General features: G+C 48.8%; 1 protein-coding gene across 2 annotated transcripts in view; it reads right to left on the reverse strand.

Moving 5' to 3' along the window:
- TM9SF4 (transmembrane 9 superfamily member 4) overlaps nt 1–15,308 on the reverse strand; it is a 44,663-nt gene that overhangs the window by 16,370 nt on the left and 12,985 nt on the right. The window contains exons 2-3 of one of the 2 annotated variants that reach the window (XM_075563808.1): nt 6,273–6,386; nt 3,892–3,991 (exon numbers count right to left, since the gene is read on the reverse strand). In XM_075563808.1, the coding sequence (XP_075419923.1) occupies nt 3,892–3,991; nt 6,273–6,386 (214 nt within the window). Of the gene's footprint in view, nt 1–3,891; nt 3,992–6,272; nt 6,390–15,308 lie in introns of both variants that reach the window. The other variant, XM_075563807.1, reaches the window with a different exon arrangement.

Consider the following 15,308-nt stretch of genomic DNA (forward strand, 5'->3'; position numbering starts at 1 on the left):
GGGAGGCTTCAAAGAGCTGGCTGTGGGCAGCGGCCCCACAGATGGTTCTGGTGAGCGGCACGGGTGAGGGTTGGGATGCCAGGAACACTCAGGTTCCACAGCAGGTAGGAGAAGCGGTGACCTTACATGTAGGGCACTGTTAATGTGGCTAGCTCGTGAGGCTCAAAAGAGGTCAGGCCTGTGGATGAATGGCTGAGTGTTTACATCTCTGGCAGGTGACAGGGCTTCCAGCTGGCCACTCGGGGGCCACATTCAGCTGTGCCAAGTAGCAGTCCCAGCAAGTGATTCCTGGAGGGTGAACGAGACCTGCTAGGAGAAGGCCAGGACAAAGGGGGTCCCGATGAAGTCTTTCCCTCGCAGACCTTTCTAGAAGCCTTGTAGTGCAGGTAAGCCTGCCAAGCCCAGGGATGACACAGGCACCACTAACACATGTGCAAGGTCCAGTGCCGCAGTGATTCAGGCCATCCACTGCCATTTTAGAGATGACCAATCAACAACCATGTGACCCTGATCGCACGAGGGCGCATGAGTGAGCTCGTTCCCCTATACCAGGCCCCACTGCCCACCTCTGTTCAGGCCTGGGAGGGGAGGGAAGAACACACAGACAGGGTGGAGCAGGGCCGCCACCCAACACAGGCAGGTAGCACTTTTTGACATTTGGAAACAAAGTTTAACTGGAAAGAGGCCCTCCTGGTCTGGAAATGGCTCATTTCTAATCCAGAAGTGCTCCTTGGCACTGCTGCCAAGTGAGGCGCTGATCCCCTCCCCACGCTCCATGAGCCAAGACACACACAGACCCCAGGCGCCATCCCAAGACCACGTGGCACATAGGTGAAGAAACTGGAACCTTGACTTGGGTGGTGTGCTTTTACCCTACAGCTAGATTTCTCTCTTCTGCTGAGGAGACGTGGATGCCCAAGCTGGGGAGGCTTCTCAGGCATGGTCGCTGGAGCGCATCAGGGCATGGAGAGAGGAAATAGGGGTGAGGGCAGGCAGCAGGCAAACCCAGATAGCTGGCGAGGGAGCCAGCCCTGGTCCAGAGGCCAATCTCTGTTCAATAACACAAGGAAGACTCAGGCACGGGTGGCATTCAGGGAAGTGGTACCCCCGGTTTTGTTAAACTGGCTATTAAGACCTACCTCCGTCTGTTCTGGCCCCTTCAGTACCTGGTCACAGACAGGCTTGTCAGCTGAGGGCCCCAGAACTGGGAGAGCCCTTGATGAGCGAGTCTGGCCGGAGCAGACAGCCCCACTGGGTGGGAGAGGAGAGACACTGCTTCCGTCCGTCTATCAGGTCAGGAAGAGCATGTCCATGTGTTGACCTCCAGGACGTTCCGTTCCACAGCGGCAGGCACAGAGAAAGCACCAAAAACTGTGTGCTGAACACCTGCCTCTGAGGCTGGTTTCCTTACAGGGTCAGAGGTCACCTCTGGAGAACTATACCTTAGAGCCTAAGGGCTCGATGCATCAAAGACTGCTGCCAGGGCCTTCACCTGCTATTTCAGCCGAGGCGCGGGCAGCTTACCAACAACTGCGAGGCACGGGCAGAGGGTGACATGTTGGCTGCTAACTGCAAGCTCAGCAGTTTGAAACCTCCAGCTGCTCTGCAGGAGGAGATGGGGTTTCTATTCCTGTAAAGAGCTACAGTCTTCAAAACCCCGTATTCTCTCTTTTTAAATCATTTTATTAGGGGCTCATACAACTCTTTTTAATTTTAATTTTTTTTGCTCATACAACTCTTATCACAATCCATACATACATCAATTCTGTAAAGCACATTTGTACATTCACTGCCCTCATCATTCTCAAAACATCTGCTCTCCATCCAAGCCCCTGGTATCAGCTCATTTTTCCCCCTCCCTCATAAACACTTGATAATTTATAAATTATTTTGTCATATCTTGCACTGTCCAACGTCTCTCTTCACCCACTTTTCTGTTGTTCATCTCCCAGGGAGGAGGTTATATGCAGATCCTTGTAATCAGTTCCCTCTTTCCAACCCACCCTCCCTCCACCCTCTCATTATCACCACTCTCACCACTGGACCTGAAGGGATCGCCCGCCCTGGATACCCTGTGTTTCCAGTTCTTGTCTGTACCAGTGTACATCCTCTGGTCTAGCCAGAATTGTAAGGTAGAATTGGGATCATGATAGTGGTGGGGGAGGAAGCATTTAGGAACTAGAAGAAAGTTGTATGTTTCATCGTTGCTACATCATACTCTGACTGGCTCCTCTCCTCCCTGAGACCTTTTGTAAGGGGATGTCCAGTGGCCTACAAATGGGCTTTGATTCTCCACTCCACTCTACCCTTCATTCACAACAATATGATGTTTTGTTCTGATGATGCCCGATACCTGATCCCTTTGACACCTCATGATCGCACAGGCTGGTGTTTTTCTTCCATGTGGGCTTTGATGCTTCTCAGCTAGATGGCCACTTGTTTACTTTCAAGCCTTTAAGACTCCAGACCCTATAAGCCGGGCACATCAGCTTTCTTCACCACATTTGCGTATGCACCCGCTTTGTCTTCGGTGATTGTGTCGAGAAGGTGAGCATCATAGAATGCCAGTTAAATAGAACAAAGTCTTCTTGCATTGAGTGAGTACTTGAGGGGAGGCCAATGTCCATCTGCTACCTTAATACTAAACCTATAAATATATGCACATAGATCTATTTCCTCATCCTCATATATATATATTTACATATATACATGCACCTCTATAAATGCCCTTTGCCTCCTAGCTCTTTCCTCTATTTCCTTTGACTTTCCTCTTGTCCCACTATCATGCTCAGTCTTCATTTGGGTTTCAGTACTTCCTCTTGGTTACATTACCCTTGATCACGCCCCTACCAGGCTTCCTACATCCTCCTTACCACTGATTTGGATCACTTGTTGTTCCCTTGTTCCTGAAAACCCCCTTATTCTTAGGGTCAGCATCACCATGAAGGCAGAGTCTGGCTTTGATGGGGCTTTCTCTCCTTGCTTTAGGATGGACAGTGGTTGTGTTTGGGTGAGTACATCCTGACTCTCAGGGACCCTATAGGACAGAGAAGAACTGCCCACTAGGTTTCTTTAGCTGTAAAATTAACAGGAGCAAATCGTCAGGTCTCTTTTATCCTGCAGAATTGCTGATGAGCTGGAACCACTGACCTTTCTGTTAGCAGCCAAGGTGACAAAAGTCACAAGACAGAGTTGTTCACTGGAAATGAAAGGAGCGGCAGAGCTCAGGAGTAGCCAAGAGCTCCCCCATTGAAGCCAGAATGGGGGATTTGGAGCCCAGTTCAGCCGTTAACTTATGGCCTGAGCCAAGAGAGGTCAAGGGACCTGTAAGTCCTAGCCTCCCCCCGCCCCGCCAGACTCCTGTTGTGTCTGTGTCTTTCCCGACTCACAGCACCCCACAGGGTCGAGCAGGACTGCTCCACAGGCTTCCCGAGGCTCTAAGTCTTTACAGGAGCAGACTGCTCGCCTTTCATCTCTCTCCTGCAGAGCAGCTGGTAGATTTGAAAGGCTGACCTTACAATCAGCAGCTCAAGTTGTAAACCACCTTGCCACCAAGGCTCCTGTCTAAGTAGTTGGAAAAAAACAAGAAACAACCAAAACCCAAACTCACTGCTGACTCATAGTGACAGTACAGGACAGGGTAGAACTGCCCCTATGAGTTTCCAAGACTGTAACTGTTTCCTGCAACCTGTAAAGTGGGGATCAAAACAGTAATTACCTCCCCAGGGCTGATGTGGCAGGAAGAAATGACCTACAACTAACACCAAACACATTAACCCAGCCCAACAGTGGCAGGCACACAGTGAGCACTGCCCAAGGGTTAGTGCCATTGCTGTGATGGAAAGAGCTGGGCTCCCCTTCGGGACAAGAGCAGTCCGAAGAAGCACTTACCCAGATTCTCCGCCTTGTAGGTTATCTTGTGGGGCCGACAGAAGGGCAGTGAGTAGTATTCATAGGGTAGCTGGGTGCGAGAGCTAGTAAGCTTCACAGCCTGGTGGGAAAACAGAGGCCCTTGTCCATAATTCCAGCAGAAATCTCTCGGACCAAGATGACGTTTTAGCAAATCCTCCCTGGCACGCACACGTCTCTAGTAGACTTGATAGTACTATCTAAGAAGCAAACTAACTGCAGTGCAAGAGGTGTAGAATATATTACATACACACACACACAACCATGTTCAATATATATGAAGGCTCATATGACATATTGATTTCCTTTGTCCCAATGATTTCATTTCTGGGAATCTGTCCTAAGGAAACATTGGGGGGGCTGGGGGGGGGGTGTTCCCAAAGTCTGTGGACAAATCCCATCCTTTTTAGTTCTGGTCTTTCCTCACAAACTTCTGGAAGGCCTGTTTTAACTTCAAATGAGGAAAGACCTCAAGGCACAAAGGTTCATAACCATAGCTGTCTCCCCTCAGTTCCTTGAGCATGGTAGGCTTTGAACCTGCGGCCCTTGCCTGACTGACTCGGTGCATGCTTAGCTCTTCTTCTCACTTAGGTCTCAGCTTGAAGCCCACACCCGGGAGGCCTTCCCTGCCCACCTCCTCTGAAGCAAACCACCCCCCACTCCTCGTCTCCATTCCAGCACTCCTTGGTCCCTTCAGAGCACGTCAGCTGAGATGTAATCACTCTGCTGACTGGTTGTTGTTTCTTTGGCCTCATACTTGAAGCTCAAGGAGGGCAAAAGCCATGGGCACCTTGGTCACTTCTGTGGGTCTAAGAGCAGGTGCTCATCACGTTTGCTGAATATGAACAGTGAAGAAAATGGAAAGCAAAACACAACCCCCACCAAGAGCCCCCGCCATGGGAGGTCAGTGAGTATGCCGGGACCCAGTCAGTGTGTGGCACATCACGCAGCCATTCCGAACGAGGCGTAGGCAGGCCACGGCAGATGCTTGGGACATGATGCAGGCACCGCGACCAGGGCTCTGGGAGTGGTGCCAGATGGCTTCTGAACAAATGCGACTTCCCCCTGCCCTCCACACGCCCACGCCTGCTGCAGGCTCTGGGAAGATGCACAGTAAAGATACGTGGCTGACCTCGGCAATCTAGACTACACTGCAGGTTAGGGCATAGGGAACGAAACCACCTGAGAGAGGCAGGCTAACAGGTGCAGAGCTTGGAGGAACACAGACATGCTGCACACATACAATGACATCTTGGCGATTTAGCCGTCCGGATTTCAGTGAGCCAACTCAAATACCTTGATTCAAGTTGGAAGAGGTATAGGAGCTCATTACAGACAACCCCCAAACTATGGGTAAAACAGAACCAACCAAATGTGGTGATCAAAATGAGCTGTCCCTGTAAATCTCCAGTACAGAGATGGCCACCTCAGAACCTGTTTCCCGGGAACCTGCCTCAGGCTGACACTTCCCCCTCGGGGCTCTGAGAAAGCCACCAGGAATCCATGTTTGCACAGACATCAGTTGTGCTGTCAGCTGGCTCAATGCAGGTCCTACCACCCTCTACTCCCCACCCTGTTGTGGCTAATAGTCCAAAGGTGGGCACTGAGCTGGGAAAGATGGGGTGGCCCAGCTGGGTGCCTCTCCTCTGGACCCTGAATTGGCGCAACATTTCCCAAACCGTGCTCATTCATGCACTGGCCTGTCCTTCTCTTTACTTATCCCTTATTCCACTATTCCCTTGTCTCTGAGTCATTTTATTGAAATACATGATTTACTTAATAAGCAATCATTATCTCTATTAAAATTAGACAACTATGATAACCTCCAAATCATGAGCTGATGTACTAGCCCAATTTCTTAAAATACACTATAAGAAAGTAATTCTTACAATCTCTTTAGAGCCTTTCCAACACCAACTGGACAGGCAGCACACAATTTGGAAATACTGAACTGGGGAGGCCGGCTAGTGCAGTTAGAAACCGACCACTCAGAGAGGCTGTGCACAAGGTAGGCAGAGAAGGCTGTGGCAGGTGAGAGAGGAAAGCAGGGGTATCACAGAGGTGGCAGGCCGGCTGAGAGTGACAGAGACACACAGAGAAGGCGACACAGAAAGAGCCAGAACCGAGACAGAGAAGAAACCAAGAGAAAGAAAAGACAGAGGGGTGGCAAGGGGCTCCACTCACAGGCAGAGCCCGAGAGAGAGATGGAGGGTCCGAGTTCCTGCGGACATCCTACTTCCTGCCGGCAAGCCCTTCTTTTCATAGGGCACTGCCACTGGCCTTTGCTCTGTGCCACGAGGAGGCCACGGGACACACAGGAGCCAGCTCCATGTGGCCCTCTAGCTGTCCCAGAGTCCACGTACCTTGATTTCGACAGGGTCGTTCTGGTGGAAGTTGATTGGAGCAACCCCGGGAACATAGAACGCTCTTGTTTCACATAGGAGAGCCAGAAGCAGCAGGGATCTCGGCAGCCACTCCTGCTGGGAAGAAGAGTGGCTGGGTTGGAATGGGGGAGAGTGGTCACCAGCACCCTGGGGCAGGTATTTTTCACCTGGCCCAGGGCCAGCCTGGGGCATCTGCATGGGTGGTCTTACAAAGTCCCTAAGAGGGTTCTGAGGCACTGACATGGCCTTTCAGAAACAAGCCACACAAGAAGGTAGCACAGGGCTGGGAAACAAAGCCACAGGAGCCACGGCTGCCCACGTCCGGCTCAGTGTGCTTTCAACCGATTTATGCCTCTTTCCCCTATCTACCACCTCCAGTTGGCATTGAGTGGATTCCGACTCACGGTGATGCTGGGAGGGTCAGAGCAGACCCGTGAGCTGTGCAGCTTTCCCTGGCATGCGTTACGAAGGTGCTAACCAGACACCCGGGTGGACTCAAACCTCCAGCCTCCCAGTGGCAGTGTCTGTACCACCCAGGGACTCTCCTCTAACAGAGCCTGAAGAAATGCAAGCTCAGCAGGGGTACTTGCCATGGCTTCACTCTGCCAGGAAGTGCCCATCTCACCCAAAGATTTGCCTGAAGCCTCTTAAACCGCATGGCCCCATGGCTCCTTGCTCCAGCCACACTGGCCACTCAGTGCTGCCTGACCACAGCCAGTCCGCCACCGACCCTCACTGGACGACTACCTTCCCGGTGGATGACTTCCCGCCCCTCGGAAGCTTTCACGGGCCGTCTGACTGAACAGTATATTTATAAGACGGCATCTGCAGGCCTCCCAAGACTCATTTCTCCACCCCGACTCTGCTTTATCCCACTCCTGTAGAATGCGTATTGATTTATTTGCACAGTATTTGTTCCCTCCACTCGGATGTGAGCGGTAGGAGTCAGGGCTGTATCCTGAGGGCTGTGGAAAACCTGGCCCAGAGAATCCTGTCTGCCTGCAGGAGAGTCAACATGGAATCAAAGGCAAGAAAGAGCACTTTCTGGCCTTAAAACATTGCCCATCTCTGCTGGTCAAAGCACCTCTCCTTCAGCCATCTCAGCACCTCCACCCTCAAGCAATGAGAACAGCTCCCTGCCGCCCGCCCACACTCATGCTCGCCATACCAAGGAACTTTGTGTACACACACACACACCCTCTGAGTCTTAATTCCCCTCCGCCCCCCTTCTGCCTTCTCTGTCCACTCCCTTTACTGCTGCTATCTGTAAGACCCCTCTTTCTGGAGCCCTGGTGGTATGATGGCTATGACTGGCCTGCTAACCGCAAGATCAGTCATTCGAAACCACCACCTGCTCTGAGGGAGGACGAGGCTGTCTACTCCCATAACGAGCTAAAGCTCAGAAACACGCACAGAGGCAGTTCTACCCTGTCCTACGGGGTTGCTGTGAGTTGGCATTGACTTGATGGCAGTGAGTTTGGAGTGTTTTTGGATGAAGTTGCCTGGCTGATCGCTTTGCCTGGCAGCTCTATCACCCACCAAGCACTAGCACTTTTCTCCTCTCTCTCTTTCTCTCTCTCCACACACACACTCTCCCCCTCTGAAATTCAGCTTTCCAGGGCATTAGATTCAGTAGCGGGCCTGCCAAAAACATAGACACACTGTACTTTTCCAAGAAGCATGAGTTGAGAACAGCTTTGAAAGTTTACAGATCTGCACTGGGTGCTCTTCCTGGAGAGTGCTTGGTCGGCCAGGAGAGCAATCCGTTCACAGACTTGTGTTGTGCATTTCATAAGCATCTGCCAGTTGAGGTAACCTCCGTGGGATGTCCATTATAAAATATCAACGAACAGTTCGACCTCAATGACAAGAGTGGACATGGCCAAGACCGCTGCACAGATAATGGCCATCAGGAGGCGGCAGAATCGGGGGTGAGAGCGGGCTGATCATGAAAAGAAATGGCTCAGCAAGAGTAGAAAACCTCACCACCCCCCCACCACAGGATTTGGCAAAAGGAAGAGAATATGGTTTTATTTTCTTTAAAAAATGAAAAGAATAGAAAAAAATTTTTGAATTTACCAATCAATTTAGATTTATGGAAGACTTGTAACGATAGTATACTATACAGCCATCAAGCTGATTCTGAGTCATCGCAACTCCATGGGACAAAGTTGAACTGTCCATTTGGGTTTCTGAGGTTGTAAAATCTTTATAGGAATACAAAACCTCATCTTTCTCCCATAGAACGCCTGGGGGGTTTGATTTGCTGGCCTTGTGGTTAGCAGCCTGACCTATGCCCCCCAAATCCCTATACCCAGATTTCCCTAATGTTAGCATCTTACATAACCACGGGCAAGAAGGGTTTATTTTATTTCTTTTTGGTGATTAAGATTTTTTTTTCTGAAATTGTATCTTCTGTTTTATAAACACAAAAATCTTTTTTTTTTAAAGCTCATTCTCTTAAAATCTCCCTTTGTTTGTGAGTTTGTCAGAACGCAATCCGAAACACCCAAATTCCCTGCCACCCAGTCAATACTGACTCTGAGTGAGCCCCTGAGGGCTCACTGTTTACAGGAGTAGAAAACCCAATCTCTATCCCTTGGAGCTGCTCGTTAGATTTGCTCTGTATGCATATACAGATATTGATCACATTTTTTCTTTCATTATTGTTGAGAAAAACATGCCCCACCCCCAAAAAAAGCATCCCACATTTCTACATTCTTCAAGTTGTACACCTATTGTCACCCTTCTTTTCTGAGTTGTTCCTCCCTCATTAACATACACTCAGTGGCCCCTAGGGAGAAAGACAAGACTTTCTACTCCCTTACAGACGTAGTCTCAGAAATGCACAGGGACAGCTCTACCCTGCCCTATTGGGCGCTGCGATTTGGCATCAACTCAATGGCAGTGCGTTTGAGGTTTTAGCTAATCTTTCCAGTTGCTGGTATAGATTTATTTAAAGAAAGAAAAAGATATACAGTAAGTAATGCAAACCGTACAGATGATCATCGTAGTCCAGTTTCCCAGATAATCGCTTTCACCTGCTCTTGGTGAGTCTTGCCCGCGGCATTCCACACCCACGGGAAGGGTTTAGTCTTTGGGGTCTGCCTTGACTACTACCACTAACAGGTTTTTCTCCTTTCTCCTGAGTAGTGACGGCAGCCTATTGGCTGCGGGCAGCTTACAGCATCTGGGCCCTGCCCCACTGAGGATTTCTTTCCTCCACTGGATCAGCCCTCCTTTCCGTCTTTGCCAGTCCTCAGGAAGGGCCTGCTTCAGGTGGAAGAAATGGATCCTGCCCTCTTTGTAGCTGACTTCCCACTAATCAAATACAAGGATGGCAAATGCACTATTTCTTACATACGCTTCCCTTCAAGTGTTGCTTTCAACTTTTGAAAAACTAGGCACAAAACAGACATCTTCAAGGGAGGGTGGGGGAAGGAGGAAGTGGGAAGAAATGGGGAGCTGATATCAGGGGCTCAAGTGGGAAGAGAATGCTTTGAAAATGATGATGGAAGCATATGTACAAATGTTCTTGACACACTGGATGAATGTATGGATTGTGATAAGAGATGTAAGAGCCCCAATAAAAGTTAAAAAAAAAAACACATCTTCAACCAAAGATACTACCAGCAAAGCACAAATCAACCATTCTTAGCTCGTTGTTTCCCAGTGTGTGTGATACAGCCCCCTGTGGGGAGCTGGGGTGATCTAGAGGGGCTGCAAAAGCAGTCACTTACACTTTGTCCTATAAGAGCCCTGGGGGTGTAGTGGGTGGGTTACGCCAACTGCATGGTCAGCAGTTTGAAACCCCCAGCCCTTCTGCCAGAGAAGGAGTCCCCGTTTGGGGAACGCAAGTTGTGCCCACCCTATGGGGTCACTCTGAGTGGGAATGAACTTGGGGCAGTGAATGAGGCCTTTACCCTGAACTACAGGCTAGAGCACAAACATTTTTGATTGTGGGAGGCCATGAAGTTTACTGAAAAGGGGGTGGTAGGTCAAGTAGGTTTGGGAATCCATGGTCTTAGCTGAAGAACTGAAAGATGACAAAGGTTATTTCCATAATAAACTTGACTTTTCAGCATGATGGTCACTGAAGCAAGCAGTTCAGCAGTGCAGCTGAGGAACCAATGACCGCACCAAGGCAATGGTCAGCTCGGGAGGCTGAAATATCACGGTCTTCACATGGCCGGAGCGACTGTGAACTGCAAGACTTCCCAGTGGGGTTTGGGGAGACAATTGAGCACTCTAGGTCAAAAGCCTCCTAAAAGTGCAGATGCTCTCCCACCTGGCAATTGTTCTTCTAGACATGTTAAGAGAACAAGTTAGCCAAAAATCTACAAAAGAAAACGGTCCCCACAGTGCCATTTAAAATAAAACACTGAAAGAATTCTCTACTTCTCTCTCCTTGCCATCAAGTCCATGCTGACTCAGAATGACCCTGAGGGCAGGAGAGAACCACCCTGGGGTTTCCAAGACCGATGGTCTTTTTGTGTGTGCTTCCCCTTTCTTTCTTTCTTTTTTTTAATTAACAATTTATTAGGGGCTCATACAACTCTTATCACAGTTCATACATATACATACATCAATTGTATAAAGCACATCTGTACAGTCTTTGCCCTAATCATTTTTTTTTCTCCTCTTTTCTTTTTTTACATTTTATTAGGGACTCATACAACTCTTATCACAATCCATACATATACATACATCAATTGTATAAAGCACATCCATACATTCTTTGCCCTAATCATTCTCAAAGCATTTGCTCTCCACTTAAGATTTCCTCTTTCTTTCTTTCTTTTAATCATTTTATTAGGGGCTCATACAGCACTCATCACAATCCATACACACATCAATTGTGTCAAGCATATTTGTACATTCAGTGCCTCATCTGCTCTCCCCTTCAGCCCCTGGGACCATTGCTCTTGGTGGGGTAAAAGCCCCATCTTTCTCACAGAGTGCACTTAGTGGTTTGACACTAGGGCCGTCCTTGCAGTCAGCAGCCAGCACATGTGGCAGATTCATTTATAGCATCATGAAAAACGGTAATGTGCTATTCTGTAGTGGCTATGCCCAAGTTTTCATTTGAAGTAGAAAAAGCAGGGTACAACGCACTGCACAGGAGGATTCCTCGTGCGCCACCCCCTCCCCCAAGTGAAAAAAGCCACTGCAACGAAACATCCCAGACAGCTCTAAGGATCATCTGGCCTGGAGCTGGGCACCTCTTCGAGCAGCGGTTTTCAACTTGTGGGTCACAACCCCTTTGGGGTCGAACGACCCTTTCACAGGGGTCGTTTAAGACCATTGGAAAACACATATTTCCAATGGTCTTAGGAACCAAGATACCGCGCCTCTATCCGTCGCCAGGTGGGCCGGCCCACATGCAGATATGCCCACATACGAGTAGCTGGCAGGGAGACTGTTAACCATGCTACACCATGCTTCAAGACAAAATTCAATTTATTTGTCATTAGAAATAAATATTTCACAATAAAGTTACATATTGTTTTTATGATTAATCGCTATGCTTTGTGTTCAATTTGTAACAAGGAAAACACATCTTGCATATCAGATATTTACATGGCAATTCATAACAATAGCAAATTAGTTATGAAGTAGCAACAAAAATAACTTTATGGTTGTGTCACCAGAGCATGAGGAACTGTGTGACAGGAAGGTTGAGAACCACTATCTTGGAGCTTCCGCATCAGCCCGTTAAACTGTTCTTTTTTCAGAGCCAGAGTAATATCCCCACATTTTCAGATATGGTTGCTTTTAATGGCAGTGGCATGAATTAAAGCAGCTGAATTTGATACAAGTCCAATGGCATGTCCTTCAAGTGTTAACTCATCTTTCTCGGCTTGAAACATAGAACAGGCAACACCTGTTCTCATCTGAAGCCTCCGGATGCATGTTTCATCCAAGGAGTTAAGGATTTCAACAAGAGACCCATTCTTCCGAGTAACGAACGACCATGATGCGGAAGCCAGCACACACAGAGGTCTTGTGCCGGCAGCCCTGTGGAACATTTTGACCGTGTTCTGTACGTGACCACAGGAGTGTGGGCTGCAGCCCGTTCCTTTCCATTTCCCTTTGGTCTTCATTCCAAGAAGACTGAGTGCTATATCGATGTGACTTAAGTCCCTCTGCAGGGTTCCTCTGGGGCCCGTCCCAGTCATTGTATGCCATCCCCCCTCAGGGAAATGGACAGTCTCTGGACTGTCAATTCTCACAGAGGTGGCAAAAAAGGGGAGGACTCCTTTTTAAAAGTTATCTTTGGGAAGATTTCAGAGACAGAATGGGTTATCTGGGCTATTGGACTGGTGGGCATTTTTGTGCTTTCTTCCCCCTTCTGAGCATTACATAGTATTTGTCACTTATGAAAAACAAGAAATCAAACAGACCAATGAAAACCTGTTGTGAGCACTCAGCTCCGAGGACTCCTTTCCCCTCTTGGACTCCCTCCCGCCCTCCAGGGAGCCCAGCGCCCCTCACTCAAGTGGGGTTGCCCCTGAGCCTTTCCTCAGGCTGCCTGACCTTTGGACGCGCCTTCGAAGTGTGAATTACCCTTTAAGGTTCAGTTGAAATGCTTGTTCCTGCAAGAATTTCTCCCAGAGCCCCACTCACTGCTATTGAGTCAATTCTGACTTTTAGCCACCCTACAGTACCTGGTAGACCTGCCCCTGTGGGTTTCCTAGACCTAGACTGGAACTCTTTACAGCGAAAGCCCCGTCTTTCGCTTGAGAAGCGGACGTGGTTAGCAGCTTGCAGCCTGGCAAGCTGCTCACTAGGCACCAGGGCTCCGGTCCAATCCCCACAGCTGGGATCATTCCCCTCCCTTTACTTTCCTGGGCTCTTTGTAGGAACCCCTTTGATTGCCTAGAGGGCAGAGAAGTTATCCAATGCCCAAGTGAACGTTCTCACCTACACCCATTCAAAGACTGCTGCTTACTAGTTTATTGGAAACCCACAGAAATCTTCTCTTGTTTTACAGCCCTAGGATAGCATTTTCAGGATCGTGTTATTTAGGTATCTGCCATTCTCTATTACTTGCACGGAATCATTTGTCTAGCTCTGTTTGATGTACTTGACATGCAGTAAATTCTTATCAAACACATCAACAATTAATAAGGCGAGCCAACCTTTGATCTACACAACTATGAAACCATCTGTGTGCATACAGGCTTCATACTATGGCTCGTCAACTTTGCTATATCCCCTTAGGCATCCGGCACTCTTAATTAGTTCTTGACTCCTCCCCTACCTTTCCATCAGAACATGGGCCGAGGCGAAGAGAACCGCATACATCCCTACAATCTACATGCATGTATAGGAAGAAGAGAGGTTCTCCCCGCCGGTGCATATTAGAAATAACCTGAAGCATTTATGACCTCACCTCAGATCAATTAAAAGTTAGAGGATGAAATGGCTACCACTCAAGATCCTCAGACAAGACTCGACTGACTGGTCTGATAGACTAGTTGGCTCAAGCCTGGAACCGAGTCGGCCCGGGTCATAATAAAGAGGTCTAGAAAGTACACAGGAGCACCGCCTTGGAACAGTCAACTGAACAAGAGCAAAATGGCAGCACATGCTCCGGGAGACAGCTAGGAAGCCAGTAAGGGGCAGGGAAAAAGGGCAAATGGAAATGGGAAAATACAGGCAGGCCGTGGGAAGTGTTCTATTTCGGGACGTCCATCGCTGTCACACCTCAAAATGGGTGTGGGTTGCTGAATGGAGCACCAATTTGAGCCGACAAGACAGAGTTTCAAACTAAGTAAAGTCAACCTCTGAGAGCTGAGGCCTGTGTGTGTGTGTGTGTAAAATCATTTAATTTGATCTTACAGCTCTTATAACAATCCACACATCAATTGTATCAGGCATATTTGTACTTAGGTTGCCATCATTATTTTCTACACATTTGCTTTCTATTTGAGCCCTTGCTATCAGCTCCTTTTTCCCCTCTCTGCTTCCGCACCTGTGACCCCTTGAGTGGGCAGCAGTGTTTGTAAGAGGCCTCCGCACTCCTGCTGCTCACAGTGCCATCTCTGGAAAGCAGCGTCAGCCGGAAACTTGTCGGAAGTGCAGACTCTCGGTCTCAAGCACTCTGGCACTAACTAGGTAATCGGAATCTATTTTGCAGTCAGCTCCGCACTCACGGTGAACAATCATTGCTTGGCTCTGGGTACAAGTGTCCACCTGAGATGATACGAACCCCTCAGAAGGCAGAAACCAGGCCTGTATTTCTCTCTGACCTGATCTGAAACGACACCAAGCCTTGCTGGCTTGGTGGTTAAGCAGTTGTCAGATATGGGGGGAAGTGGGAGCTCAGGCCTAAAACCAGGGCTACCCCTCAGCTGAGCATCCTTAGTCGGTCCGTGGGGCTCAAAAGACCAGACTTGAAAACCCAGAGTAGCCAGTAAACCACTTCCCTCACACAGGGCACGATCATTCATGCTTGTGAATCAAAAAACGTTAGGGCCCTGAAGAACACAGACGTGTGAACGCTTTGCCTTATCTGATGTGTGATTTGATTCCTGGGCCGGGGATTACAATCTCCTGGGGGTTATCAAGCCAATTAAATCTAAGACATGACTCCAGTTGGCCCTTCTTCTGAAACAGAAACCTCCAATGCTGGCTGAGCTGCACTGCCTGGCAGGGCTTAAGGGTTCAGGTTGCAGAGCAGGGGACCTCAAACTTTTAAACAGGGGGCCAGTTCACTGTCCCTCAGACCCATTGGAGGGCCAGACTATAGTTTAAAAAGAAACTATGAACTAATTCCTATGCACACATCTTATTTTGAAGTAAAAAAACAAACGGGGCAAAAATACCCGGTGGGCCGGATAAATGTCCTCTGCGGGCCGCAGTTTGAGGACGCCTGTGTAGAGGAAGAAGCAGCACCCCCCAAAGACTGCAGTTCACTTTGATTCCAAAGCCTACAGCCCCTGGAGCAGGTGTGGACACACCACACACCACACAATCCAACAAGAGAGTGGAAAACATGTCCCAGAGCAA

Source organism: Tenrec ecaudatus, chromosome 12 (genome assembly GCF_050624435.1).
Source record: "Tenrec ecaudatus isolate mTenEca1 chromosome 12, mTenEca1.hap1, whole genome shotgun sequence".
Lineage (NCBI taxonomy): Eukaryota > Metazoa > Chordata > Mammalia > Afrosoricida > Tenrecidae > Tenrec > Tenrec ecaudatus.